Source organism: Peromyscus maniculatus, chromosome 16 (genome assembly GCF_049852395.1).
Source record: "Peromyscus maniculatus bairdii isolate BWxNUB_F1_BW_parent chromosome 16, HU_Pman_BW_mat_3.1, whole genome shotgun sequence".
In the NCBI taxonomy this organism is placed as follows: domain Eukaryota; kingdom Metazoa; phylum Chordata; class Mammalia; order Rodentia; family Cricetidae; genus Peromyscus; species Peromyscus maniculatus.
Window position 1 is genome coordinate 66,762,731 of NC_134867.1, and position 24,236 is coordinate 66,786,966.

A 24,236-nucleotide genomic window follows, 5' to 3' on the forward strand; every position below is an offset into this window, starting at 1 on the left:
AGCTTTGCGCCTTTCCTGGAGCTCACTTGGTAGCCCAGGCTGGCCTCGAACTCACAGAGATCCGCCTGGCTCTGCCTCCCGAGTGCTGGGATTAAAGGCGTGCGCCACCAACGCCCGGCTCAGACTCTATTTTAATATTAAGTAGGAGAAAGAATATATTTATTCCTATATTGGCAACCCCAAAGTTAGAGGAGAAAGAGCTACTGTTTTCCATCTATCTGGGGGCATATTTTACCATTCTGGATGTGTTTCTCAGTATATCTATTTAAGAATACTGTTGGAGGTCATTTTCATGTCACTATGACCTGATTCCAGAGAAAACAACTTATAGGAAGAAAGGTTTACTTTGATTCATTGTTTTGAGGCCAGAGCCATGATATAGTTTTTTTCTAAGTCACACCCCCAGTGACTCACTATCTCCACTGAGGCCCTACCCATGTTCCACAACATCCCATAGTCCATCAAAATCTGAATCCACGCAGGGATGAGGTAGGTGCTTTAATCCTTTCATTTTCTCTGGAAATGACCTCATAGACATATCCAGTTCTATATTTTACACATCATCTCTTAGATATTTCTCAATCCAATCAAGTTGACAATAAAGAGTAACCATCCCAGACACCCACTGGCAAGCTTTACTTATACAATGTATCAGAAATAAGGATTCACAGAATAATGTGTTAGAATCTGTAAATGTCATACTCACCCAAAGGACTATCAAGTGTTCCAAATGGAAATTGAATAGTAGCAAAACAAGCCCAAACCCCTCATGGTTGATGCTAATTTTCTGGACTTTCTGCTATTTACATGCTTAGATAATCACTCTGAGGCTGTTATTTGATGTACTAACAAGAGATGCAATTGGTTGGGTTCAGTGCTTGCAGAATCTGAGTTACATCCCTTGGATTCACATGGTGGATGGTGAGAACCAACTCCCGGAAGTTGTCTCTGACCTGCACTTGTGTGCTATGGCACACAGGCAAACACTAACAAGAAATAAAATGTAAGAGACTGTTTATTAAACAAACAAACAAACAAACAAACACGGGAATTTAATCATGCAGCTAACAAATATCCAAAACACATTTTTGTATTATACCTTGACCTTTAAGACCCAAACAGGCAAGATTCTTGGAATTTTTTATACATTGTATTTCTCTATATTCTGAAGTCACTCTAAGACATTACAGAGCAATGAAGTATATTGTTATTTTATTCAAAACATAAAGCTTCAAAGTTAAAAGTGTTATTAGAAATTTCCCAAATAGGGCTGGAGAGATGGCTCAGAGGTTAAGAGCACCGACTGTTCTTCCAGAGGTCCTGAGTTCAATTCCCAGCAACCACATGGTGGCTCACAACCATCTGTAATTAGATCTGGTGCCCCTCTTCTGTATACATAATAAATAAATCTTAAAAAAAAAGAAATTTCCCAAATTTGGAGAATATTATGGTAGCCAAACTCATTTGACATCAAAGGCGGGCCTTTATAGCAAATCTAACTTCAAATAACAAATTAGGAAGTTTTAAAAATTAGCCCCACATGGTGGGTACAATGGTAATCTCACCAATACACAGAACAGCCTGGATTGTATCCGTAGACTTAGGCTGGCCTTGAACTCAGAGACCCGCCTGCCTCTGCCTCCCAAGTGGTAGGATTAAAGGCATGTGCCACTACAGCATGGTGATTGTATACTGTCTTAATTTTTTAAAAAATTTACAGACGGGAAAAATGAAGCCAGAAAGAATTTTTATTTAAAAACAAGTTAGCAAACAAACAAAAATCCAAACACTTGCAAAAACAGCCTTGGTGTGGTGGCACATGCCTGTAATCCCAACACTTCGAAGGCAACAGGATTATCCTGAGGCCACCCTGGGCTACGTAATAAGACGCTCATTTAAAACCAAAAAAGCATAATAAAAACAAAATAAAAAAACCATACATAGATTAGCTACATCACCATGCCTGAAGAGCTCCTGCTTCCGGCACACCGAGGCCCGCGGATACATAATGACAAAAACTGTCAACAAAGTTGCAGCACCTTAGACCCGGACAGTTACAACGCCCCTCCTTGTTCCAATTCCGCACGACACCCTTCCACCCGCCCTCCAGGGAGGGACCCAGCCAGGCTCTGCTGTAAAAGTTCTTTTATGAACTCGGCAGGGGCCACCCACACACGAATCGAGCAGCGTCACGGGATGTCAACAGGCAGCACTCTATTCTCTTTCTTTCACTAGGAGCCCCGCCCGGGAAGAGACTTAGCCGCAGGTCGCCCAGGCGAGTAACACAGCGGGAGGCGACGAGGTTGCCCAATCGCCGGGTTCCCAGGCTGTCCCGGTGACGCAGCAGCTCAGGCCGGACTCCGGCGGCACACGGGTGCGCGCTACCGACACCCACCGCCGCAGGCCGTGGCCGGGTCACCCCCCTGCGCACCGGTGCGGTGACAGGAGCGCCCAGCTCCGGGAGCGGCCCCCCGACGCGACCTCGGGGTTAGAGACCCGCGGCGGGGCCCGCGCCTCCACCCGAGCCCCGCGGCTTCCCCCGAGGGGCGCGCGCCGCCGCCCCGCCCCGCGCCCGCGCGCCCGCGCGTCGGCGGAAAGGCCCGGGCGTGCGCGCCGCCGCCGCCGCCGCCGCGCGCCGGGAAGGGGAGTGAGCCCAGGCGGTGACGTCGCTCGGGAGGCGGAGGCGACGGCGACCTCGGCGGCGCCGCGCGGCGGAGACGGTTGCGCTCGCTCGCTCGCGGTCTCGGCGTCATGGCGGCTGCCGGCGGCCGATAAGCGGCGGGGCGGGAGCGCGGACGGAGGAGGAGGAGGAGAAGGAGGAGGAGGAGGAGAAGGAGGAGGAGGAGGAGGCGGCGGCGGAGGAGGAGGCGGCGCCCTCGGTACTTCCCGCTCGGCCTCGGCGGCGCCCGGAGATGAACTGATCGTGGGACCCGCTCCGCAGCCCCGCGCGTCTCCGCCCGCGGCCTCCCCCTCCCCCTCGGCCGTCCGCGGCGCGGGTCCCGCGGCCTGGGCGTCCAGGATCGCGGGCCCCCCCTCCACCTTCCCTCCACCCCCCAGCCCCCGCGCGCGCGGGGCATCCTTCACCCGAGGCGCCGGGCCCGCGCCACCGTCCGCCCTGCGCCCGCCGGTAAGGACGGGTCGGCGAGGCCGGGCCTTCGGGGAAGGCCGGGAGCCGGCGAGGCCCGCGAGGCCCGGCCGCGGCCGGGGGCGTGGGAGAGCGGCCCGGCGCATCCTCGGCGGCCTGGCGGCGCTGCCCGGCGCGCGGCGGGGACCAGCACGTGGGAGCGCGGGGCGGCCGGACCGGGGGAGGGGAGGGGGGGCAGGGGAGGGAGGGAGGGAGGGAGGAGGGGGCGGCGGCCGGGCGAGCCCGGGAGGGCGCGCGGCGGGCTGCGGGAGCAGCGGGAGGCGGGAAGGAGGCCGCGGCGCCCGGCTGCGGGGAGGGAAGGTGCTGCGGCCTCGCGCGCCGGCGCCGCCGCCCGGCAAACTTAGCCCGGAGTCCGGCAACTGCCAGGCCGGGAAAGGGAGGCTTGCAGAGGCTGGGCGACTTCGGGGGGCGCTCATTGTTGAGGCGCGGGAGCGTCCGGAGTCCCCGGCACTCCGGAGCAGAGAACTTAGGGCAAGACGCCGAGGCGGAGAAAGGAGGTGAGGCTGGAAAGGAAGTTCCAGCGGACGGGGAAAGCCATCTTGAGGGGCGAGAGGAAGGTGAAAGGGAAAGAGCGCCCAGGCGAGTGAACTTTCTTAGCGTAGACTTTCCGGAGAGGAGGAGGAGGAGGAGGTGGTGGAGGACTTGGACACACGGTTTAATAGTAAAGCTTTTTCACCCGGGCTGGAATTAATAGTTAACGTTAGGAATTACTGTTGAGTGCTGTGGGTTTGACCTGTTCTTGCAGAGGTGGTATGAAGATCTAGCTCTGCAGGTTCGAGAGCCTGATCCAGGTGCAGGGTCGGCCCCGGCCGAGGTGGCAGCAGCCTGTTTGACCCTCCCTGTTCTGTGGAGTGGGAAGAATCCGAGTTAAGTCTCTGCTGGAGTCACAGGACAACTCTGCCTTTCCGTGTGTGTCTTGGTACTTTCTGGCTGGGGAAGGATCTGACGTCTCCTTCCCCCGCTTCTTCCTCTCCCTCCCCTGCCAGAGATCTCCTTTGTTTATTCGTGGTTGGCTTGTAGGTGACTCGAGTGCTCTGGTGAAATCTTAAGAGGTGGAAATACTGTGTCTTGGTACCCCCTCCCCCCAATCGCTGGCCTTGAAAAGAAGATACAATGTGTATTCTTTGTATTACCCTTTTATGTTTTTCAAGGCGTCTTAAGTACCACATTGGATACATTTTTTTTCCCCTTTCACTCATACCTGATAAGAACCTCGGTTTTGGCGTTTGCATTTTTGCTAAGATCGTGATACTTTTTATTACACTCTTTTCCATACGGGCATTTAAAAACTTTCTTTAGCTGGAGTATGAAGTTCTTGGTAATAGGAATTAGAGCTTCATTAACATAACCTTTATCCTCACTTCGTTTATTTGGCGAAGTTACCAAATAAAACGACATTTTCCACTCTTGGGTGTATGTATATGCTACATGGTATCACTTTGTTTTAATCTATATAAATAGTGCTACACAGTAGCAATTAGCCTCGAAAAGTTTGTTGCCCTACAAATCTTTAAATTCCTTCTGTCAAAACAGCACTAGCAGTGGCGGGCTAAATTCTTGTAAGTAATTAAGAATGTGTTTAATAGATGCCTAGTTATTGTAAGTAAAAGGCTTCTGCATCTTTCTTGCCACCGCTAGTCTAATGGCCTAGGCACATTTCTGTGGGTTCTAAATCGGGCTTACTTCTTTTCCTACAGCGTATATTCTTAACTGCTAATGTATTTTTTCCCCAGGTGACTCAGAGAGGAGTCCCAGGAAACCTGTGAATGTTGAAGAAAATTCATCTTTGAAATTTTGATATTCGAGGAAGTTCGCATTTATATTCATCTTTTATTAACGTGGGAAGATTTGTGTTTTATTTTAAAACTACTTGATATTTACAATGAATGGACACAGTGATGAAGAAAGTGTTAGAAATGGCAGTGGAGAATCAAGGTAAGCAAGCACTTTAAATCGGCATGTTTCTTGAGAATTGAAAATGTGTTTGAGTGTTTCTATAAAATTGTCTTACTAGGCAGAAGTTGAAGGGTCCCCCTAATGGCAGTTTTGTTGATGTTACAGGTGGTGTGTGTGTGTGTGTGTGTGTGTGTGTATGTGAGAGAGAGAGAGAGAGAGAGAGAGAGAGAGAGAGAGAGAGAGGATATCAGAGAACAACTGTAGAAGACTTTGATCTATTTAAATCTATTGGAGGTTCATATGTTTTGAGTTAATTGGAGCTGAGACAGTAAAGACAAATATTAATTGATTTGACTGTTAATGCAGTAAGGATTTCTGCACTGTCTTTTTCTGGCGTTTTATGTTTTACACCTGTGTTGTCCAGTGTGGTAGCTGTGGCTACTAGCTACATGCAACTATTTAGATTACAAAATGTTCCAAAATCTGTTAGTCACACCAGACATTTCAGATGGTAAGTAAATGACATATGACATGTGTCAACTATATTGGACAGCGCTAATAGAAACATTTCTACCCCTGCAGAAAACTTTAGACAAGATTGACATGAATTTAGTCTATTTTATTTGTATATTGGAATTTTAGAGTTTTTAATTCAGACCATATTATTTCTTAGAAATAAAGTTTATGGAAATTAAATGTTAAGCCATTTTAATAATGTGTAAGGCAATCTCTTTGCTCTCTCTCTTTCTCTCTCTTCCTCTAAAGGCAGGGTCTTATAACTCATGCTGCCCTCAACAAGAATTCCCATCCTTTTCCCAAGTGGAGCACCGAGATTATAGCCATATATCACTGCCTGGTCCAAAAACATTAAATTCTTTTTGACCCTCTATATTTTTTTGACCCTCTACATTTTTAATAGTCTTCACATTACTGTTAAAATCATATATTTATATATACTTACATAGTAGGTGTTGGAATCTGACTATACAGTTAATCCCAACTATCAGTTACTCAATGTGAACTGAGGTAAATTACTCTGCTCTGATTTTTGCTCTTGTAAAACAGGAATTACACTATTTACTAAAAATTGAGACTTATGTGAGATGCTCTATATCAGCTTAACCTGGTTTCTACTACAATGGACATTGAGTATTTGCTTATTATTAGTCAGTGTTATGTTTTGTGTCATGTAGGGCACTTAACTGAAGTAATTACGGGGTACAGAAATGTGAGAGATGGTTTATGAGAAGAGAGTAACAGGAACATACCGAATAAAATACATAGCTATGGAAGAAGCACTTTAGTTAAACCAAGTATGAATCTAGAAGTTAAAAACCTGGGTTGAACTGGCAGTGGTGGTGCACTGCCTTTAATTCCAGCACTGGGAGGCAGAGGCAGGCGGATTCTGTAAGTTCAAGGCCAGCCTGGGCTACAGAGCGAGATCCAGGATAGTCAAGGCTGCACAGAGAAACGCTGTCTTCAAAAACAAACAAACAACAAAAACCCTCAAAAACTGGGTTGAGGGTGGGTGTGATGGCTCTGTAGAGATACTTGCTGCCAAGCTTGTTGACTTGAATTTGATCCCTGGGACCCACATTATGGGAAGAGAGAATTAGTTTTTTCAAATTGTCTTCTTTACATGCATGCCATGGCTCTCTCTAATGCCCATATATAAATAAATATTGAAAACAAGCAAAAACAACAACAACAACAACAAAAACAAAAACAAAACCCACAAAAACCCAAACAATCAAACAAAAAAACCAAAGCCTGAATTGATACCATCTTAGCATGAAATAGCTGTTTTAGAATATTCCCAAGTTAACATGGGAAGGATTGAAAGAATTCTATGAAAGTTGTAGGGACCAGTATTATGGTGCACGCCTTTTATCCCAGTGTTCCAGAGACAGAAGCAGGTGGCTTTCTGAGTTCAAGGCCATCCTGATCTACATAGGAGTTCCAGGAGAGTCAGGGCTACATAGACCCTGCCTCAAAGAAGCAAGGCGGGGAAAGGTGGCAGTAAAGATACATAGTGTATAATGTAGAGTTTATAGAATCAATGGAGTTTGAAGTTAGAGTGTGTGTGTGTGTGTGTGTGTGTGTGTGTGTGTGTGTGTGAGAGAGAGAGAGAGAGAGAGAGAGAGAGAGAGAGAGAGAGAGATGAGACAGAGTTTGACTATGTACTCCTAGTTCACCTGATTCTCATAATATAGACAGGCTAGCTGTGCATTCACTGAGATCCTCCTGTCTTTGGCCTCCCTAGTGCTGGTATTAAAGGCTTATGCCATATTAGAGGATATTTATGCCTCAGTTTTAAGTCACATATCTGTAGATACATTGTAATAAGTGACTAGAAGAATTACATTGTTTAAGATCTCTCATTCTGTTGGAGCAAAGAAATGGTTAATAAGTAGCTCTACGCTGGGTAAACATAGGAACCAGGCTACTCACATAATAGGAAGTCAGACTCTTGACTGCTTATCTACTTGTTTAGCCAGGGGATCACCTGCTGGAACATTCTCAACACTCAACCTGTTCCAGTGTTTGCTACCATATCTAAAGCTAGGAGAAGTAATAAAGCCAATTTGATAGTACAGGTGAAAACAAACAAAATCTTTGAAATTATCTAGTGATTTCCTTTCCAACTGGGCATAGGGCTGCACACCTGTAATCCCAGGAAGTGGAGGCAAGAGGGTCAGGAGTACATGGTTATACTCTTTCACAATTCATACTCATTTTAAGTGATTGCAAAGCTTATTAGAATAATTAGAATAGTTCTAATTATTCTGAGTCAGTAATTCTGCCATACAGACTTAAGTGCTTCTGAGGAGCATTACTATTCAAGTGTCTGACTTTGGAATTTCTCGGAAATAGGAGGGGTTAGCATTTTCTTTATCATGCCTTCCTCTTGCTGTTTTGTCTTTTATTTTCTCTGCACCCTTTGTCATTGATACTTCTACCCTTTCTCCCAAATGCTTTCATTGTAAGGCAGTACAAAGAAAAGGGATTGTGCCTTGGTAGCTGAGGAGGTAAACTCTACAGATAGGATTTTCTTGGAAAAAAGAACCAAAAGGTATCACAACTGAAAATAGTAATTTAGGTCCACCTTTGAAGTTAGTATACATTGTAAATAGTGAAGCTAAGAAATGTAAAATGTGTTTTTCTACAGAATTTCATTTTATTTGTGGAAGCTTCTGAAATGAGGTTGCCATTTGCTATTTTGGGTTGGATTTAACTTTTTACAGAAAAAGAAATGTGGAGGTGAAGGGGTTGATTCCTGTATAGAGCAGTCTCTAATTATTGATGAAAAGAAAGAATTCTCGAGAAGTAGTTACTTTGGCTATACTATAACTGATAGTTTTGACTCTTTCTTGCTTACAAATGTACATTATGACTGAGGAGGGAATGTGGACACAGGCAAAGAAGCTATCTGTAATTGATACTTGATGGCAAAGAATAATTAGTTTTCGCCAATAGAATCTCACTTGGTATATTAACTATACTTCTGGGTAAGCCTCATATCCAGGGGTAGTTGGCAACACAAATTAATCAGTGGTAATTTTGTAGACTTTTTGTTTCATTTCGCTTTGTTTGAGCTTTTTTTTCCCCTTCATCTTTTGCTTGTATATTATGGTTTCTGATTTGTGTTTTTGTGGAGCTTTTTGTGCGTGCGTGCGTGCGTGCGTGCGTGCGTGCGTGCGTGCGTGCATCTTTTTTTTTTTTTAGAGAGAGCATGGAGCTGGGTGGGCGGGGAGGATCTGGGAGGAGGAGAGGGGAAAAGATGCATCAGAATAGATTGTATGAAGATAATGTTTTTCATAGCACATGCCTTATGATCCCAGCACTCAGGCGGCAGAGACAGATTCTATATTCAAGGCCAGCCTGGTCTATAAAGTGAGTTCCAGGACAGTCAGGGTTAAAAAAAGAAGTAAATAAAACAAAATTGCCATGTGTTTGTGTTTCTAGCAAGTCTTTATTTTGTTAGATGCAGGCCAGGATGCACCTGTATAATAGTTAATAGTTTCACGTGACTGAGGTCATGCTCTCTAAAGATAGTGCTCGGAGGTTTCAAGCCATCACTTCCACCTGTATGGATTCCGGTTGTGATCAGGTTCTTCAAACCTTACTTAAACATTTTAAAAGATTCTATTCACTCATTATTTTTGTAGTCTTGGACATTAAGCCCAAGGCCTCACGTATTAGACAAAATATTCTAAACACCCTCCTACCCCCTGCTATATCCGAAACCCACAGATTTTCATCAAAAGGTTATTTTAAAGAATGATTTAGTTCAGGTTAAGGGCAAACATTTGAAACGTGATCATATTTGCTTATTTTTTGGATAACTGATAGTTGCTTGTTAGGTTCAACTTTAGAAAGTTTGTTATGTGGATTATTAATTTGATACTGTAGTCTTTAAATCAGTGGTTCTCAACCTTCTTAATTCTGTGACCCTTTAGTACAGTTTCTCATGCCATGATGACCACCAGCTATAAAATTATTTTCATTGCTACTTCACAACTGTAATTTTGCTCCTGTTATGAATTGTAATGTAAATATCTGATATGTGACTCCTGTGAAATTGTCCTTTGACCTCCAAAGGGGTCATGACTCATAGGTTGTGAACCACTGCTCTAAATATATATTATGCTCTTGATAATTCTTGAAGATTGGGAGATGTTGGTAATATGCTTTAATAGTCTGACCTAGTCTGTAGTTGTTAATGGAATTTAGTTGGCCTGAATCTTAGAATAAAATCTTTTGTATGTGTATGTGTGTACAATGTTCCAGGACACAGGATAGAACCTAGAACCTTGCACTATGTATGTATGCACTAGGCAAATTTTCTATACTGAATTCAACCCCCAAACTAAAATCTTATTTTACTTTATTTTTAAACAATGTCAATAATGCTTAATATATTAATACACATTTTTAAAAGATTATTTTTACTTTATGTGTATGAGCATTTTGTCTACCTGTATGTCTGGAGGCCAGAAGTGGTGTCAGCTCCTGGACCACAGTTAGAGGTCATTGTTAGTTGCAGTGCAGGTGCTGGGAATTGAACCCAGGGCTTCTGGAAGAGCAGTCAGTGCTCTTAACCAGTGAACCATCTCTCCACCCTAATGCATATATTTTAAATATGTATATAAATTTATACTTATAGAGGAGCCTTATGTGTTGTACTAAACTTCCTTGTTTCTTAGAAAATTCTTTACCTTGTTTATTCTTGAAGAACCTTTTTAGGATCTCAGTGTTCAGTAGTGGTAGGTAGAGAAATAGGAATTAGGATTAATGGAGGTCTGATGAGTGAAAACCAACTTTCATGGTAATTGCTCTGAACTCTGATCATCATAATATATAACTTCTTTTTATATACATTAATACATATATATTATATGACTTTTTAATTGGTGCGCACACACACACACACACCAAAGATTAAAAAGAAAATCTCCAACTTTTAAGTAGGATTTATGAAGTTATAATTTCTTTGGTTAGAACATGTGGCTGCAGTAGAGAGCTCATGTAGAATGCAGTCTGAGATCTGATTCCCAGCACTGTAGAGACAGGTAGAGCCTTAAGGCTCAGTCTAATCTGTTGAGGTTAGGAAACACCAAGTCAGAGTTAAAGGCACCACTCCCTTTTTTCACTGCAGGAAGTCTAACCCAGGGCTTCCTACAAGTTAGGTAAGTGCTCTAGCACTGAGCCACCTCCCTGCACTCAAGATCCTTCTTGAGTAACCCAGGTTGGCCTTAGCTTGGGATTATCTCTGCCTTTGCGTCTCAAGAGCTTGACTGGATCGTAAGTGTATTCGGTCAGCGTCTATCTGGTACAGATCAGTTTCTCCTGTTGGTGACCAGTTGAATATTGCTTGGTACACCATTTGTGAAAGATGGTCTTTTGTTGTTTGTTTTTGAAGTTGAATTTTGTTTTGTAGCCTACTCTCACTCAGATCACAGTATGGCCCAGGATGGCCTCAGCCTCCTGAGTGTTGATTAAAAGCATTGAGTATAATACCTGCCTGACTTCGGACTCCTGTGTGGGTTAGGATGGGCCACCAGCCTTAGCCACCTTAATGCAAGGATTATGTTAATATGCATATACTTTATACACATAAAAATAGTTTTTTGCTGGGCAGTGGTGGTATAGGCCCTTAATTCCAGCACTCTGAATGCAGAGGCAGGCAGATCTCTGAGTTGGAAACCAGCCTGGTCCACACAAATAAACACTGTCTGGAAAGAAAAACAAGCAAAAACAACAAAAAAATCGTGGTTTTCTTTTACATTAAATTTGAATGCTTTTTAAAAAGCATTGTAAAAAATGGTGTTTTTTGGTCTTCATTCTACAATCACTTTTTAAAAAGTCAATTCAGGTTTGTGAATTAATGCTGACTGGGAAGTAATGCTAAGAATCACTTTCAAGGGCAGGAGAGATGGCTCAGTGCACTGGCTGCTCTTCCAGAGGACCCGGGTTCATTTCTCAGCACCCACATGGCAGCTCACAACCATCTGTAACCCCAGTTCCAGGGGATCTGATACTGTTACCCATGTACATAAAGTAAAATAATTTTATGTACTTTAAAATTTTTTTATTTTTTACTTGTTATTTATTTTATGTACTTTCAGGAACACAGGAGACTAGGAAATGTTAAAGCTGGAATGGCCAGAAATCACCAGTTAAGAAAGCTGGCTGTGACAATTTCATTTCTTAAATTTCATTTCTCCTAATCCACATCTTTGTTCAGTTGTACTTTTTGTCTTTACTTTTTTTCCCCTCATATCCTATACATGCTTCTGAAGCTAAGATGGCTGTTTGGGAAACTCAGTACCCTTCGCACTAGCAGCTTTATTTTACCAACAGGTTATTCTCTGTTTGAGTAGAATTAACCCAGTTACAGTTTTCATAGAGTTCCTGAGGTTGTGGTAAATAGAAGTTACTATAATTAGCAGTATAATTCTCTTTTTTTCTTTTTTTGTTTTTTTGAGACATGGTTTCTCTGTGTAGCCCTGGCTGTTCTGGAACTTGCTCTGTAGCCCAGGTTGGCCTTGAACTCACAGAGATCTGTCTGCCTCTGCCTCCCAAGTGCTGTGGTTTAAGGTGTGCACCACCACGGCCCGCCTCTAGCATTATAATTTTTAAGTGTAAGTTTTAAGAGGACATGTGTGATGTGAGTGCGGTGCTCTTCTGTATGTAAAGGTAAGATAATGTACAGCAGTGAACAAGTGAAGTTGCTTCTTTGTTCCTGTGCTTAACTGGGTCATACCTGTTGTGGCTCTATGTTTAAAAATAAGTGTGTCTTTCAGAAAGAGATGGTTGAAAGATAAATTTTTTCTTTAACTTTTTAATTTTTTTGGTGTATGTAACAAGGTCTTGTTGCCCAGGCTGGCTTGGAGCTTTTGGGAGCTCTACCTCACAAGTGGGGAGTGCTGGGTTAAAGGTGTGTTATCATGCCCAGCAGTAACTTTTTTCTTGTTTTAAATGGGAAGCTTTTAAAATGTACAGAAAGAAATGTTAGAACTCAGTTGTGATTCTTCTGCTTGTAGCTTGTTTGGAATGTGGAGTTGGGTTTCATCTTGGAATCTTCATATTTTACCAGATTCCTGAGTGATTTGTATATGTGTTAAATTCAAGGGTACTGATATGTGTATGTATATAATGCATAAAATACAATGAACCTGTCTTCCTAAAGTCATTGAACCACTCATCCCTGCAGCTTTTTACTATTGATGTTGTTGCTTATATAGGTTCTATTTTCTGTGAATTTCTGAGGAACAATGTCATGAGCCATGCCAGAAAGAGGCTAGGTAAATTTTATTTTGTTAGAAACAGTTAACAGTGACAAACAGTGTGATTGGTGATTTTTCTGACTGAACCAAGCAAATTGCACATAGGGGTGGAAATTTCAAACACAGTCCCACAAAACTCCTTTGCTATCTACAGTGTTAACAATTTCTGCTTTCTAGGTAGGAAAGTAAGGATTATAAACAGTTTTAAAATACTTGAAAATTTTATTTATTTATTTATTTATTTATTTATTTATTTATTTATTTATTTATTTATTTGTGTGTGTGTATGCCACATTGTATGACTGAGGAGGCCAGAATTCGGGTGTTAGGTCTCCAGATCCTGTGGAGATGGAGTTATAGACAGTTGTGAGCTACACATGGGTGCTGGGAACTAAACTTGGGTCTCTTACAAGAGAGGCAAGTCCTCTTACATGGAACCGTCACTTCAGCTCCTATAACAGGTTTAACAATCATTGCTTTAAAGTCAGTAATATGAGGCCTGGGAGCTGATTCAGTGGATACATGCTTGCCTGCTACATAACATTGGATGTGAGTTTGGATCCCAAGCCCACATAAAAAGCCATGCATGGGGGCATTTCTCTGTAATACCAGCATTGGGAGCTGGAGATGAGGACCCCAGAGATGTACCTACTGAGTGAGTGACAGTGGGAGGAGGTCCTGACTCTAAGAGAAGGTGGAGGACTGGGAAGATGGCCGAGCCACAAACTTTGGTTTTGATTGAGGCCCTCTTGGCAGATAAACTAGGAAATACATGTATACATAAACTGTGCATATTTTTGTTTGTAGTTACTTGCATATCTGTCCATCTAGGACTTTTTCTTCCTCTTTTGAGGCTGGGTCTTGGAACTTGCTATGTAGACCACCAGGCTGGCCTCAGACTCACTGAGGTCTGCCTGCCTCTGCCTCCCAGAGAGCTCTTTTCTCTATTACATTTGCCCTGGCTCCCTTCTTCTCTTTAGTTCATCTCTCAGGAATTTTGGCTGATTTTTAGACATACACAAGGTTTTTGTTCCTAGTAGAAACCCCTGCTCAGCAATCGTTAGTTGAGGAGGTAAACAAGTGAAATTGAAATATTAATTGTGCACTCAACAAACAGTGTGGTGTATTGGAGACCACCCAAGCAGAGGCCTCAAATGCAAATCTTTTTTCACTGTCAGGTGGGCTGTGCTACTCTTGGATATTATGAGTTCCCTTAGCATGGATACCTGCCCTTATTTTGTCCTGGCTAGTGAGACAGCTCTCTAAATTATCCAGTGGTGGGTACTGGTCATTTCCTTCCAGTAGGAAGGGGATGTGGGAAGTGATGGGGAAGAGGAGAGACGATAAATATTTCATATTAGGGTGATAATGCAGACATCACATCACTTTGACGTGTACAAGTATGGCTACTTATCAGGCGCATATCCTTCCTGTAACTCTGTAGAATGATTGCCTTCTACCATGTGTCTAAGAGCATGCTCCCATCTGTCAGTGAACCTAAGTACTGCTAAGTTTTTTTCTTTTTTTGAAAGTAGGGAAATAGACCTATAACAAAACAAAACAAAAAACCAAAACTTTTGTTTTTGAGACTTGATCTCCTTTTGCAATTCAGGGTCCCCTGGTTTTTTGATGTTCCTCTGCAGCCTCTGAGTCCCAAAACTACTTGGCTGTAGGAAAGCCTTTATGTGCAAAGGATGACAGTAAATACATGACATATTTTAATTTTATTGAATAACTAATAAACCATTGAATCGAGGCATGACTGGGGGTCTGATACAGTGCTTAAATGTGAGATGTGGCTACTCCTTAGTGCTGTGTTTAGGATGCTCTTCTCACACCTCTTCGCCACCTTCATGGTCACTCCAGAGTTTCTTATGATAAGGTTTTTCTCTTTTTCTTTTGGTTGGGAATCTGATAGCTGTCGTTGTTACTCTCGTCCGTCTCTGTCTCTCTCTTTCTCCGAGACAGGGTTTCTTTCTCTGTGTAGCTTTGGCTGTACTGGAACTCACTCTGTATACCAAGCTGGCCTCAAACTTACAACAGAGATCTGCCTGCCTCTGTCAACACTGGTCAATGCTAACTGTTTTTAAAGAGGTCACTATTTTTTCACGTGCTAAAGATGAATTTTTTAAATTTTTTATTTCAGAGGAATAATTTGAATGTAAAGCGTAGAGAAGGGGTTATCATTCTGTTATGGTGGACTGAACCATGACTTTGACTCTTGGGGTACTCCCCTTTAATATGTGAAATAAAATATATCAAAGAAAAAAGTATAGTTAACTTGAAAGAACTTAGATGTGCCAGAAACAGGGGAATGCAGAGCCGGAGCAGTAAAGGCAGAGCTCTGAGCAAACCTGGCAGCCTGTAGTAAATAGCAAGCAGCTCACCCCCTCCCATGCTTCTCCTCACCCCTCCTTACAAACCCTTTCTCACCTGGCTCCTCCCTACCACTTTCTGTCAGCTAGTTACTGACTCAGCCTCCTGATCACAGGTGAATTTTATTAAATCAAACATATATTTGCATCATTAAACAAACATTCCAGAGTATAAACAAAAGTAACACACCTTGAAATAATATCCTACAACATTTCCCCCTTTTTGTCTAAAAAAAAAAGGTTTTAACTTTAACAGAATAAGACTGTACACAATAAGAATAATTATCAAGTAAAGATTACATTCACAATGTAATGAATTCTAGTTCATTTGTGTTGGCAACTTAAAAGGAAATACTCCATTATCTATCTTAATGATTCTAAAGTTTTATACTTAACTTACTTTCCATCATAACTAAGGAAAGCTGCAGCTATAACTATCTAGTCTTCAATTCCATCAAAGGCCCCACAAGGATAATATTATTTGAGTAAACAAAAAGTGCATTGCAAACAACTTCCAAAACTCTAGAATGGCAGAGACATCTGACTTCCTGGATAGTCACCCAAAGTTCCTGTGCAACACTGGGGCATCCATCTTCAGTCCTCAGACCCAAAGTATCTGACAGACTCTTCTATGCAGCAGGAATTTGGACTATCATTCCTTGTTTTGGCAAAGTTCGTCAGTCACTTTCCTGTGTGTTCTACAGAATATCTGGCAGACTCTTCTGTGAAGCAGGAATTTTGAAGGACTGTTCTGCCTTGTTTTGGCCAAGTTCAATAGTCTTTCCTGTGTGTCTTGCATGTCCAGAGTCTGCACAGTATATTGTCAGCAGTCAAAGGCAAGAACAGTTTCTTTGCCTAGTGGCTAATCTTGCCACAATGAAAGCAAACTCCATAAGGAATTTCTTGAAAGCCCATCATCTTCTCTGAAGTCAATTAGTATTACCAGGAGCAGATGTATCTCATTTTCATCAAAAGCCCTACGTTAACAAAACATTTTAAATGCCACATTCTGTATGTCTTTGAAAGGTTTGAAGACCATCTGTCTGTCTGTCTATCTATTTATTGATCTAAAATATCTCTCTATATAATCTGGAAAGCATACCTAACATTTGATTGTTATAAATGACTAACCACTAACCTATGTTTCCTGATTGTCCTATATAGTTTATAATAATAGCTTTCAAAACTAGAATTTTACCTTACCTTTAAAATGAACTGCATAGATACAATTCCTCAAATAAGAGTAGAAACACGTATACAATATTTGGTAACAAAAACAATCTTAATTTGCTTCAATATACAAAACTATTAAACAAGAGTAGAAACATATACAGTGTAACAAAATAATTAAGTTTTTATCAATATTCTGTATTATCCTAAATGATAACAAACATCCATAACCCACCAAATAACCAAAAACCATCCATGCCCCCCAACTCTTAGGAATGTGAGTGTAGTTTTCTCTATACTTTTTTCCTGCTATCTGTGGACGAAGTATCTTTAGGGTCCCAGAGAGAAGATTTTGAGATGACTAAGATCTGAGAAGACCAGCAGGAACCTTTGCTGACAGATATCACCTGTCAAGTCTCAGGGCGTCTCGCCTGATCAAATCTAATTCATATTAACCATGAAGGAATCCACAGCCTCTCAGCTCCTTGGGGGAACAAAACCCCAAAGCATTTTTGACTTCTACTTAACAAATACATTTTTTGACTTATTTTTTAAAGTTAAGGCATTCCTAAAATATCTGGACTGGTTCACTTTAGCAGTCCAGGTCACACTCCTATGTGTCCTAGTAGCTGTCTTGCTTCTCAGCAGTCAAAAGATTCAAAATCAACGCAATAACAAACAGAATCCAGACTCCCTGTGTTTTCCATCTTATGTGTGGTTTTGTTTTTTAATTACTTTTACTTTCTCTTTAAAGACCATTTTTGAACAATTTATTTCTATGACTGTCTATACCCTTTTTCTTTCTTTCTTAAGCCTACACACATTGTTAAACACACTGTAACCTGTTTAGAGGTTTTTCTGTTTGGATCTCTTTTACTTCGTAGCTCTCGTCTTTTGACCATAGGAGCAAATCTTAGACTGATAAGGTACATCTGGATTCTCCACACACTTGGCTCTTGGCTGGCTCCACCCACTTCTGGGGTTGTGAAAGCCAAGCAGAAACTTGCTGCTAGTGAGAGGTTTGTCTGACCAGGAACTGCATTCAACCTTCCTGGAGCTCTAGAATGCTGATGCTTGCACTATGGCAGGTGTTTTTACCTAGTTTTTTGTTCCTACTTCATGTACTGGCTGCTTCAAAAGCTCACTGACCGGCAAAAACTGTCTGGCCGAAACTCTTAAAGGAGTCCCACCCCTTTCTTTTCCCCCAGCTTTCTTAAACCCTACGAGGAAATAAGGGCCCATGTTGGAACGCCATTTTGTTGGTTTTTTTTGGCTCTTTTGGGGGGGGCCCACCACCCAGCTCCCAAATAAATCATACATGGAGGCTTATTCTTAATTATGAATGCCCGGCCTTAGTTTGGCTTAGTTTCTAGCCAGCTTTCCTTAAATTAACCAGTCTATCTTTTGCCTCTGAGCTTTTCCTGTTCTCTAACTTCTGTAAATCTTACTCTTACTCTGTGGCTTTCTGTGTAGCTGGAGTGGCTGGCCCCTGAAGGCCTCCTTCTCTGGCTGCTAGCTCTTAGATCCCTCTTCCCACATTTCTCCTTCTATTTATGTTCTTTTTTTTTTTTTTTTTTTTTTTAAGATTTATTTATTTATTATGTATACATTGTTCTGTCTATACATATCCCCACAGGCCAGAAGAAGGCACCAGATCTCATTACAGATGGTTGTGAGCCACCATGTGGTTGCTGGGAATTGAACTCAGGACCTTTGGAAGAGCAAGCAGTGCTCTTAACCTCTGAGCCATCTCTCCAGCCCCTATTTATGTTCTTTACCTGTCAGCCCCACCTATCCTTTCTCCTGTCTTGCTATTGGCCAGTTCTTTATTAGACCTTAGATCCCTCTTCCCACATTTCTCCTTCTATTTATGTTCTTTACCTGCCAGTCCCAACTATCCTTTCTCCTGCCTTGCTATTGGCCATTTCTTTATTAGACCAACAGGTGCTTTTCACTGGCACAGTAACACAGCTTCACAAACAAATGCAACATAAACAAAAACAGCACACCTTGAAGTAATATTCTTCAGCGCTGTAGGATATTTGGAGGATCACAGAACCTTTGAAAGAGACTGGATTTGGGTTAGAACTGAGAATTTGGCTGTAGTAAGAATTAAAAGAAACAGAAAGGATTGTCTCCTATCAAAAGGGTCTAAGAAAACTTGTGTGTGCCTTCAAGAAATTTTTTTGTTGTTGTTGTTGTAGAGGTAAAACACAGCATGAAAATATTTTTAAGTTTGTGGAGTGTCATATCTTAAATTTTATCTTACTGGAAAAATGTGAGAAAGAAGGACCCTAAGACCAACCAGACAACACAAGACATTTTCAGTTATTAGTTGTTTGGGGAATTGATTCCTGAGGTAGAGTGTCAGCGTGATCCACAGTCAGTGTTCCTTATATGTAGTCAGTATGACTGTATGGGAAGTGGATTCTGTAGCAGGAATCTTAAAAGAACTTATTAATAAGATCAAACCTGGAGCCAGTTATTGGGGTGAACGCTAAAAGATCAGAGAAGTAGAACAAGCCACAGCCACCTCACTTTGCCAATTCCTTAGCTGATCCTGTTTCCTCAGACTGGACGCCTCTGAGTCCTCATCCAGAATGAATCTTAGCTGAACTGCTGCTCAGAAGCCTAAAAGCTTAACCAACTCTAGTTCCTGGTCCTCATGCCTTATATACCTTTCTGCTTTCTGCCATCACTTCCTGGGATTAAAGGCTCACTTCCTGGGATTAAAGGCATGAGTCACCATGCCTGGCTGTTTCCAGTGTGGCTTTAAATTTACAGAGATCTGGATGGATCTCTGCCTCCCAAGTGATAGGATTAAAGGCGTGTGTGCCACCATTTTCTGGCCTCTATATCTAGTGGCTGTTCTGTTCAGATAAGTTTATTAGTGTGTACAATATTTTGGTGAACACAATATCACCACAGGACTCAGTGTATCAATTTTTTTTGATTATTCCAAAAAAGTTATGGTTTTAATTAAATCACTTTGAGGAAGAGTAAAATGAAGTAGTGTAGAGGCAAAGAGAATGAGAAGATATGCAGAAGTTTAGACTTATATTACTGTAGAATAGGAAGGAAAGGGGATGTAGTATCAGTAGTACATTAACTCATAAAATACCCTGAGTCTGGGAGGTAGAATGCTAGGAAATAGGAATGTATTTGCTAAGTCAACACTGTGCTACTGTGCGTTGGCTTATGTTAGTTGTGTGTGGAGTACTGAATGGAAAAGCCAGCTTGAAGTGCAGGCTGAGTGGAGTAAGAACTCTGGGGCAATAAGGTGGTGTTTAACAGCTTTCTAGGAAGGGTAAGAGCTTGCATCAAGACTGGCTAAGAGGTAGGGAAAAGGCATGTGAATTCACGGGCTGAAGGAAGGTAGGTTTTTAAATGGCAAAGCAGAGAGAAAATGATTTTAGATTAAGTGGGGTAAACAGGGCTGTAGCTAGAGTTTTCCTGCCTTGCCCACAGTCAGGACAAATCTCTGTCACCCGCCAGTCCCACAGCCGCTCAGACCCAACCAAATAAACACAGAGACTTATATTGCTTACAAACTGTATGGCCGTGGCAGGCTTCTTGTTAACTGTTCCTATATCTTAAAGTAACGCATTTCTACAAATCTATACCTTGCCACGTGGCTCGTGGCTTACCAGCATCTTCACATGCTGCTTGTCCTGGCAGTGTCTGGCAGTCTCCTTCTGCCTTCCTGTTCTTTTATTTCTCCTCTGTTAGTCCCGCCTATACTTCCTGCCTAGCCATGACCAATCAGGTTTTATTTATTGACCAATCAGAGCAACTTGACATACAGACCATCCCCCAGTACAGCCAAGTGCAGACCATCTCAGACACCTGCACTCAGGCCCATGGTCCTAATCATCCTCTATGCAAACCTGCTGGGTAACGCCACAAGGAACCCAAGAAGGGCTCCCACAGGACATACATTAACATCCCACAGCACAGGGCACCAGAGTTCACATTTTAGGCTTTTTAGTCAGGCAGTAAACATAAGCCTTTAACATCATCAAAATAAGTTGTGGTTATAGCTTTGCCACAAGGTGTTTAGTAAGTATGAGATGGATCCCCAGGTATCCACAATTTAGAACTAGGATGGAATGGCCATCTTGATACAGGTTAGAATTTGAAAAACATTTCTGTCAGGTAATTCATAGATATAGAATCATAACATTTTAGTTATTGAATTGATGAGAATTTAACCAGGAGGTATAGCTGCACAGAATTCTTTGAAAAATTAATAAAAGTAAAAATGATTTTAGTGTCTTAACAGACCGTTAATATTTTTCTAAGCCCTCAAGCTGACATTGACTGTCAGTACCTTAGGGGATGCTGGAAGAGAGTTGGTTTTTAAGTTATTGCAGATATGAATGCTAAGCATATTTCTCTTTTCTGCTTTGGCTACAAACTTTAAAATTTTATTTAAGTTTTACTTTGGCTTTTATTTCTGAAAAATCATACTACTTTTTACACAGTGAGATTTATTTTTAACTAACAAAGTAATAGGTTTTTTTTTTTTTTATTTTTTTATTTTTATTTTTCGAGACAGGGTTTCTCTGCAGTTTTGCGCCTTTCTTGGAACTCACTCGGTAGCCCAGGCTGGCCTCGAACTCACAGAGATCCGCCTGGCTCTGCCTCCCGAGTGCTGGGATTAAAGGCGTGCGCCACCACCGCCCGGCAGTAATAGGGTTTTTTAATCATATTTTTATACATTGTTTTTGTTGACCACACCTTGCTTCCACCTCCACCCCATATAATATAGTTTCCATCTATTTTCATGTCACATGTATACTATTACACTTTTTTCTCCCTCCCCACTTCTTTAAGACCTTTTCCCTCTCTCATGCTTCCCTTTCTAGGATCACAGCTTACTCTCATACCCACATACATTTGCACATACAAAAATTAAAGTATGTGGTATTTGTCTTTTTAGTCTGTGTTATTTGACAATATAAATCCCAGCTCCATTTTCCTGCAGATATCATTCTGTGTGTATGCACCATATCTCCTTATCCATTTGTAAGCTGATTAACAGTTAGGCTGTTACTATAGTGTAGCAATGTGCATGTACAGGTAGGTGTCTTTGCGGACTAGAGCCTAGGCATGGGATAACTGAGTTGTATAGTATTTTTAGTTTTGGACAAACCTCTATTCTAATTTCCAAGGTGGCTTCACCTACATACTTTGAAGGAAAATCATAAAATCCCAAATAGTGAGCATCTTCTAGTTGAGTCACCTACCTTTGGATGGTCTCCTGGGAAGAACAGCCCAACGTTTCTGCTGTCTTATGTTTATACTTATACTTAGCTCCAGGGACTTTGTGCTGTGGTGTCTGTCTGTCTAATTTGAAAATAGGTTGCAAGAATCTTGCCTCTTGAACATTTAACTTAGTGTACCCTTTCTATGAATAAGGTCTTTTACCTAATCCCTGTGAGTTAGCATGTTCAGGAAGTCTGGGTTTCTGTTTCATCTTGGTCAGTCAGCTCAGTCTTTCATTAGTATCCAGACTAAGATCATATACTACAATTGGCTGTTGTTTTCTCTCCTTTAGTCTGTAACAGTTCTGTCTTTTGTTAAGTTGTCTTTGAGGACTACACACCAGTCACTTTATATATTTCAGTTTGTGTTTGTCTGATGTGCACTTAAAATTAAGTTCAAGTTACACATCCTTCAAATGATATATCCCAAGAGAAATCTGTCTGCTCCTGTTAGTGTCATTACCTTTTTTTATTTTTTAATTATTATTATTGTAGCATGTATTTATTATATAAAGTAAGGTTTCATTTAGACTAGTGGTTCTCAACCTTCCTAATGCTGTGACCCTGTAATACAGTTCCTCATGTTGTGGTGATCCCACAACCATAAATTATTTTTGTTGTTACTTCATAACTGTAATTTTACTACTTTGTTACGGATCATAATGTAAATATGTTTCCTGATGGTCTTAGATGACCCCTGTGAAAGGGTTCGTGACCCACATATTGAGAACTGCTGATTGATACATTTCTACACATGCAGATAATGTGCTTTGGATCTTTACTCCTCTGTCCCTCTTTCTTGTCCTTCCTAACTACCTTTCCTTCTTGCATATCTCTAATTGTTCACTTTTTACCCTCATGTCTTTGCAAAGACTGCCTGACTCACTGGTATTAACTTACCACACATGAGTTTCCGATGCTTCCCAGAGGCCAGAATAGAGCATTGTGTGCCTTAGAGCTGGAGTTAGAGATGGTTGTGAGCTGCCTGCTGTGGATGGAATCTGAGCTCAGGTCCTCTAGAAAATATGTATGTGCTCTTTAACTACTGGGCCACCACTCCAGCCCCAGTGAAAAGATGTTTTAAAGCTATGTAAATATTGCCAGATGTGGTGGCACACCTTATTCCCAGCATTTAGGAGGCAGAGGCAGGTGAATCTCTTTTGTTCAAGGCCAGCCTGGTTTACATAGTGAGTTCCAGGCCAGCCAGGACTACATACTGAGACCCTGTCTTAAAGAGTCTAAAGATACTGGGTGTGGCACTGCACACCTTTAATCCCAGCACTTGAGTTTGAGACCATCCTGCTCTAAAACTACAGGACAGCTAGGACTGTTACCTAGAGAAACCAAGTCTAAAGCTGTGTAAATAATACTTGACTCATCAAACTCTTCTGCCCTTGGTGCCCACTGATAATTCTGATCTGTACTAGTATTTTCTGTGATGACTGTAATATGTATGGCTTTTCTAAAACTACCACTCTGTTCATGTCAGACCCACCCACTGTCTGAGCCAATCAGCAGGAACTTGAGTTCCTATTTTATTTACTGGACAATAATCTTAGTGCTAGTGATCCTTAAGTCAAACCAGTGAAAGCTCTTCATACCAGCTCTTATGTCTTTTTATTTTCCCTCCTTTAACTTTGTCTTAAAGTGTTTTCTTTCTAACACATCCAGGTTGTTTAGGGTTAGTTTTCACTTTCTGTGTCACAGCAGTACAGTTTCCATTTCTTAGGGGAGCTGTCATTTAAGTGTGTGGTAGTATTTAGGAATCAAGATCTGGGTGCCAGGCAATTATAAAATGTTAAAGTCATATTTTAGTTTTAACTGATCAAACTTTGTATGTCTAAACCATTGGATTCCAGTTAATAATAATGCAATAGGAAATCAAAACAAAGTCTTTAAAAATAAAGAATGATTCTGTTAAGTTTTCGGCCACACAGAATTACTTCATTTGACTTTAAGGCAGTACTTTAACTGGGGATTAGCAGTTTTGAAAACGAAAAGAAAGCAAAGAAAATACTTTAGTAATCGTTAGCAATAGTGTTATTCATCTGAAATTGATTAATAGGATGTGTATGTGTATATGTGCATGCCTATATATCTTCCCCTAAGATAAAACAAGTTATTAGTGTCATTTAGAATCAGGAAACAACTGAAATTATGTAAAACCAAAGGCTTTAAAAGCCCCATAATTGTGAATTAGAGATGCTAGCACAAATTAGCGTATTTTCCCTAAAGATATACATGTTGTTGTCCATTCTGTTAAATATACAATGACAAGTACATAGTTGTAGGCTTACCTCATGCTTGAATTCTACTTAATTTTTGATAAAATAACTCAGTTATAGCTTGAGGCAAGAAATATACAAAGGGAACCTAGTATGATACATTTTGCCCTATCAGAAAACAAGTCAGCTGCAATAATTTTACTTGTATAATGTTCAAGTTAGGGTAAACATTTATACCATGAAATATTTATTATTTATATTGAATCATTGAAAACATCTTTTTTTCCTAGCTCTTTTAAAAAGTATATTATTGTCACCCTGTTGTGCAGTTGGACACCAGAATTTATTTCTGCTAAAACTTTCCCCTT

At 41.4% G+C, this 24,236-nt stretch overlaps 1 protein-coding gene across 4 annotated transcripts in view; it reads left to right on the forward strand.

Annotated features, from left to right (window-relative positions):
* Positions 1-2,175: 2,175 nt before the first annotated feature.
* Positions 2,176-24,236, forward strand: part of Chd1 (chromodomain helicase DNA binding protein 1) — an 82,665-nt gene continuing 60,604 nt past the window's right edge. The window contains exons 1-2 of one of the 4 annotated variants that reach the window (XM_076552993.1): positions 2,176-2,275; positions 4,879-5,080. In XM_076552993.1, the coding sequence (XP_076409108.1) occupies positions 5,028-5,080 (53 nt within the window). In that variant the 5' untranslated portion in view covers positions 2,176-2,275; positions 4,879-5,027. Of the gene's footprint in view, positions 2,276-2,834; positions 3,128-4,878; positions 5,081-24,236 lie in introns of those variants that run through there. The other 3 variants (XM_076552992.1, XM_042261965.2, XM_042261964.2) reach the window with 3 other exon arrangements.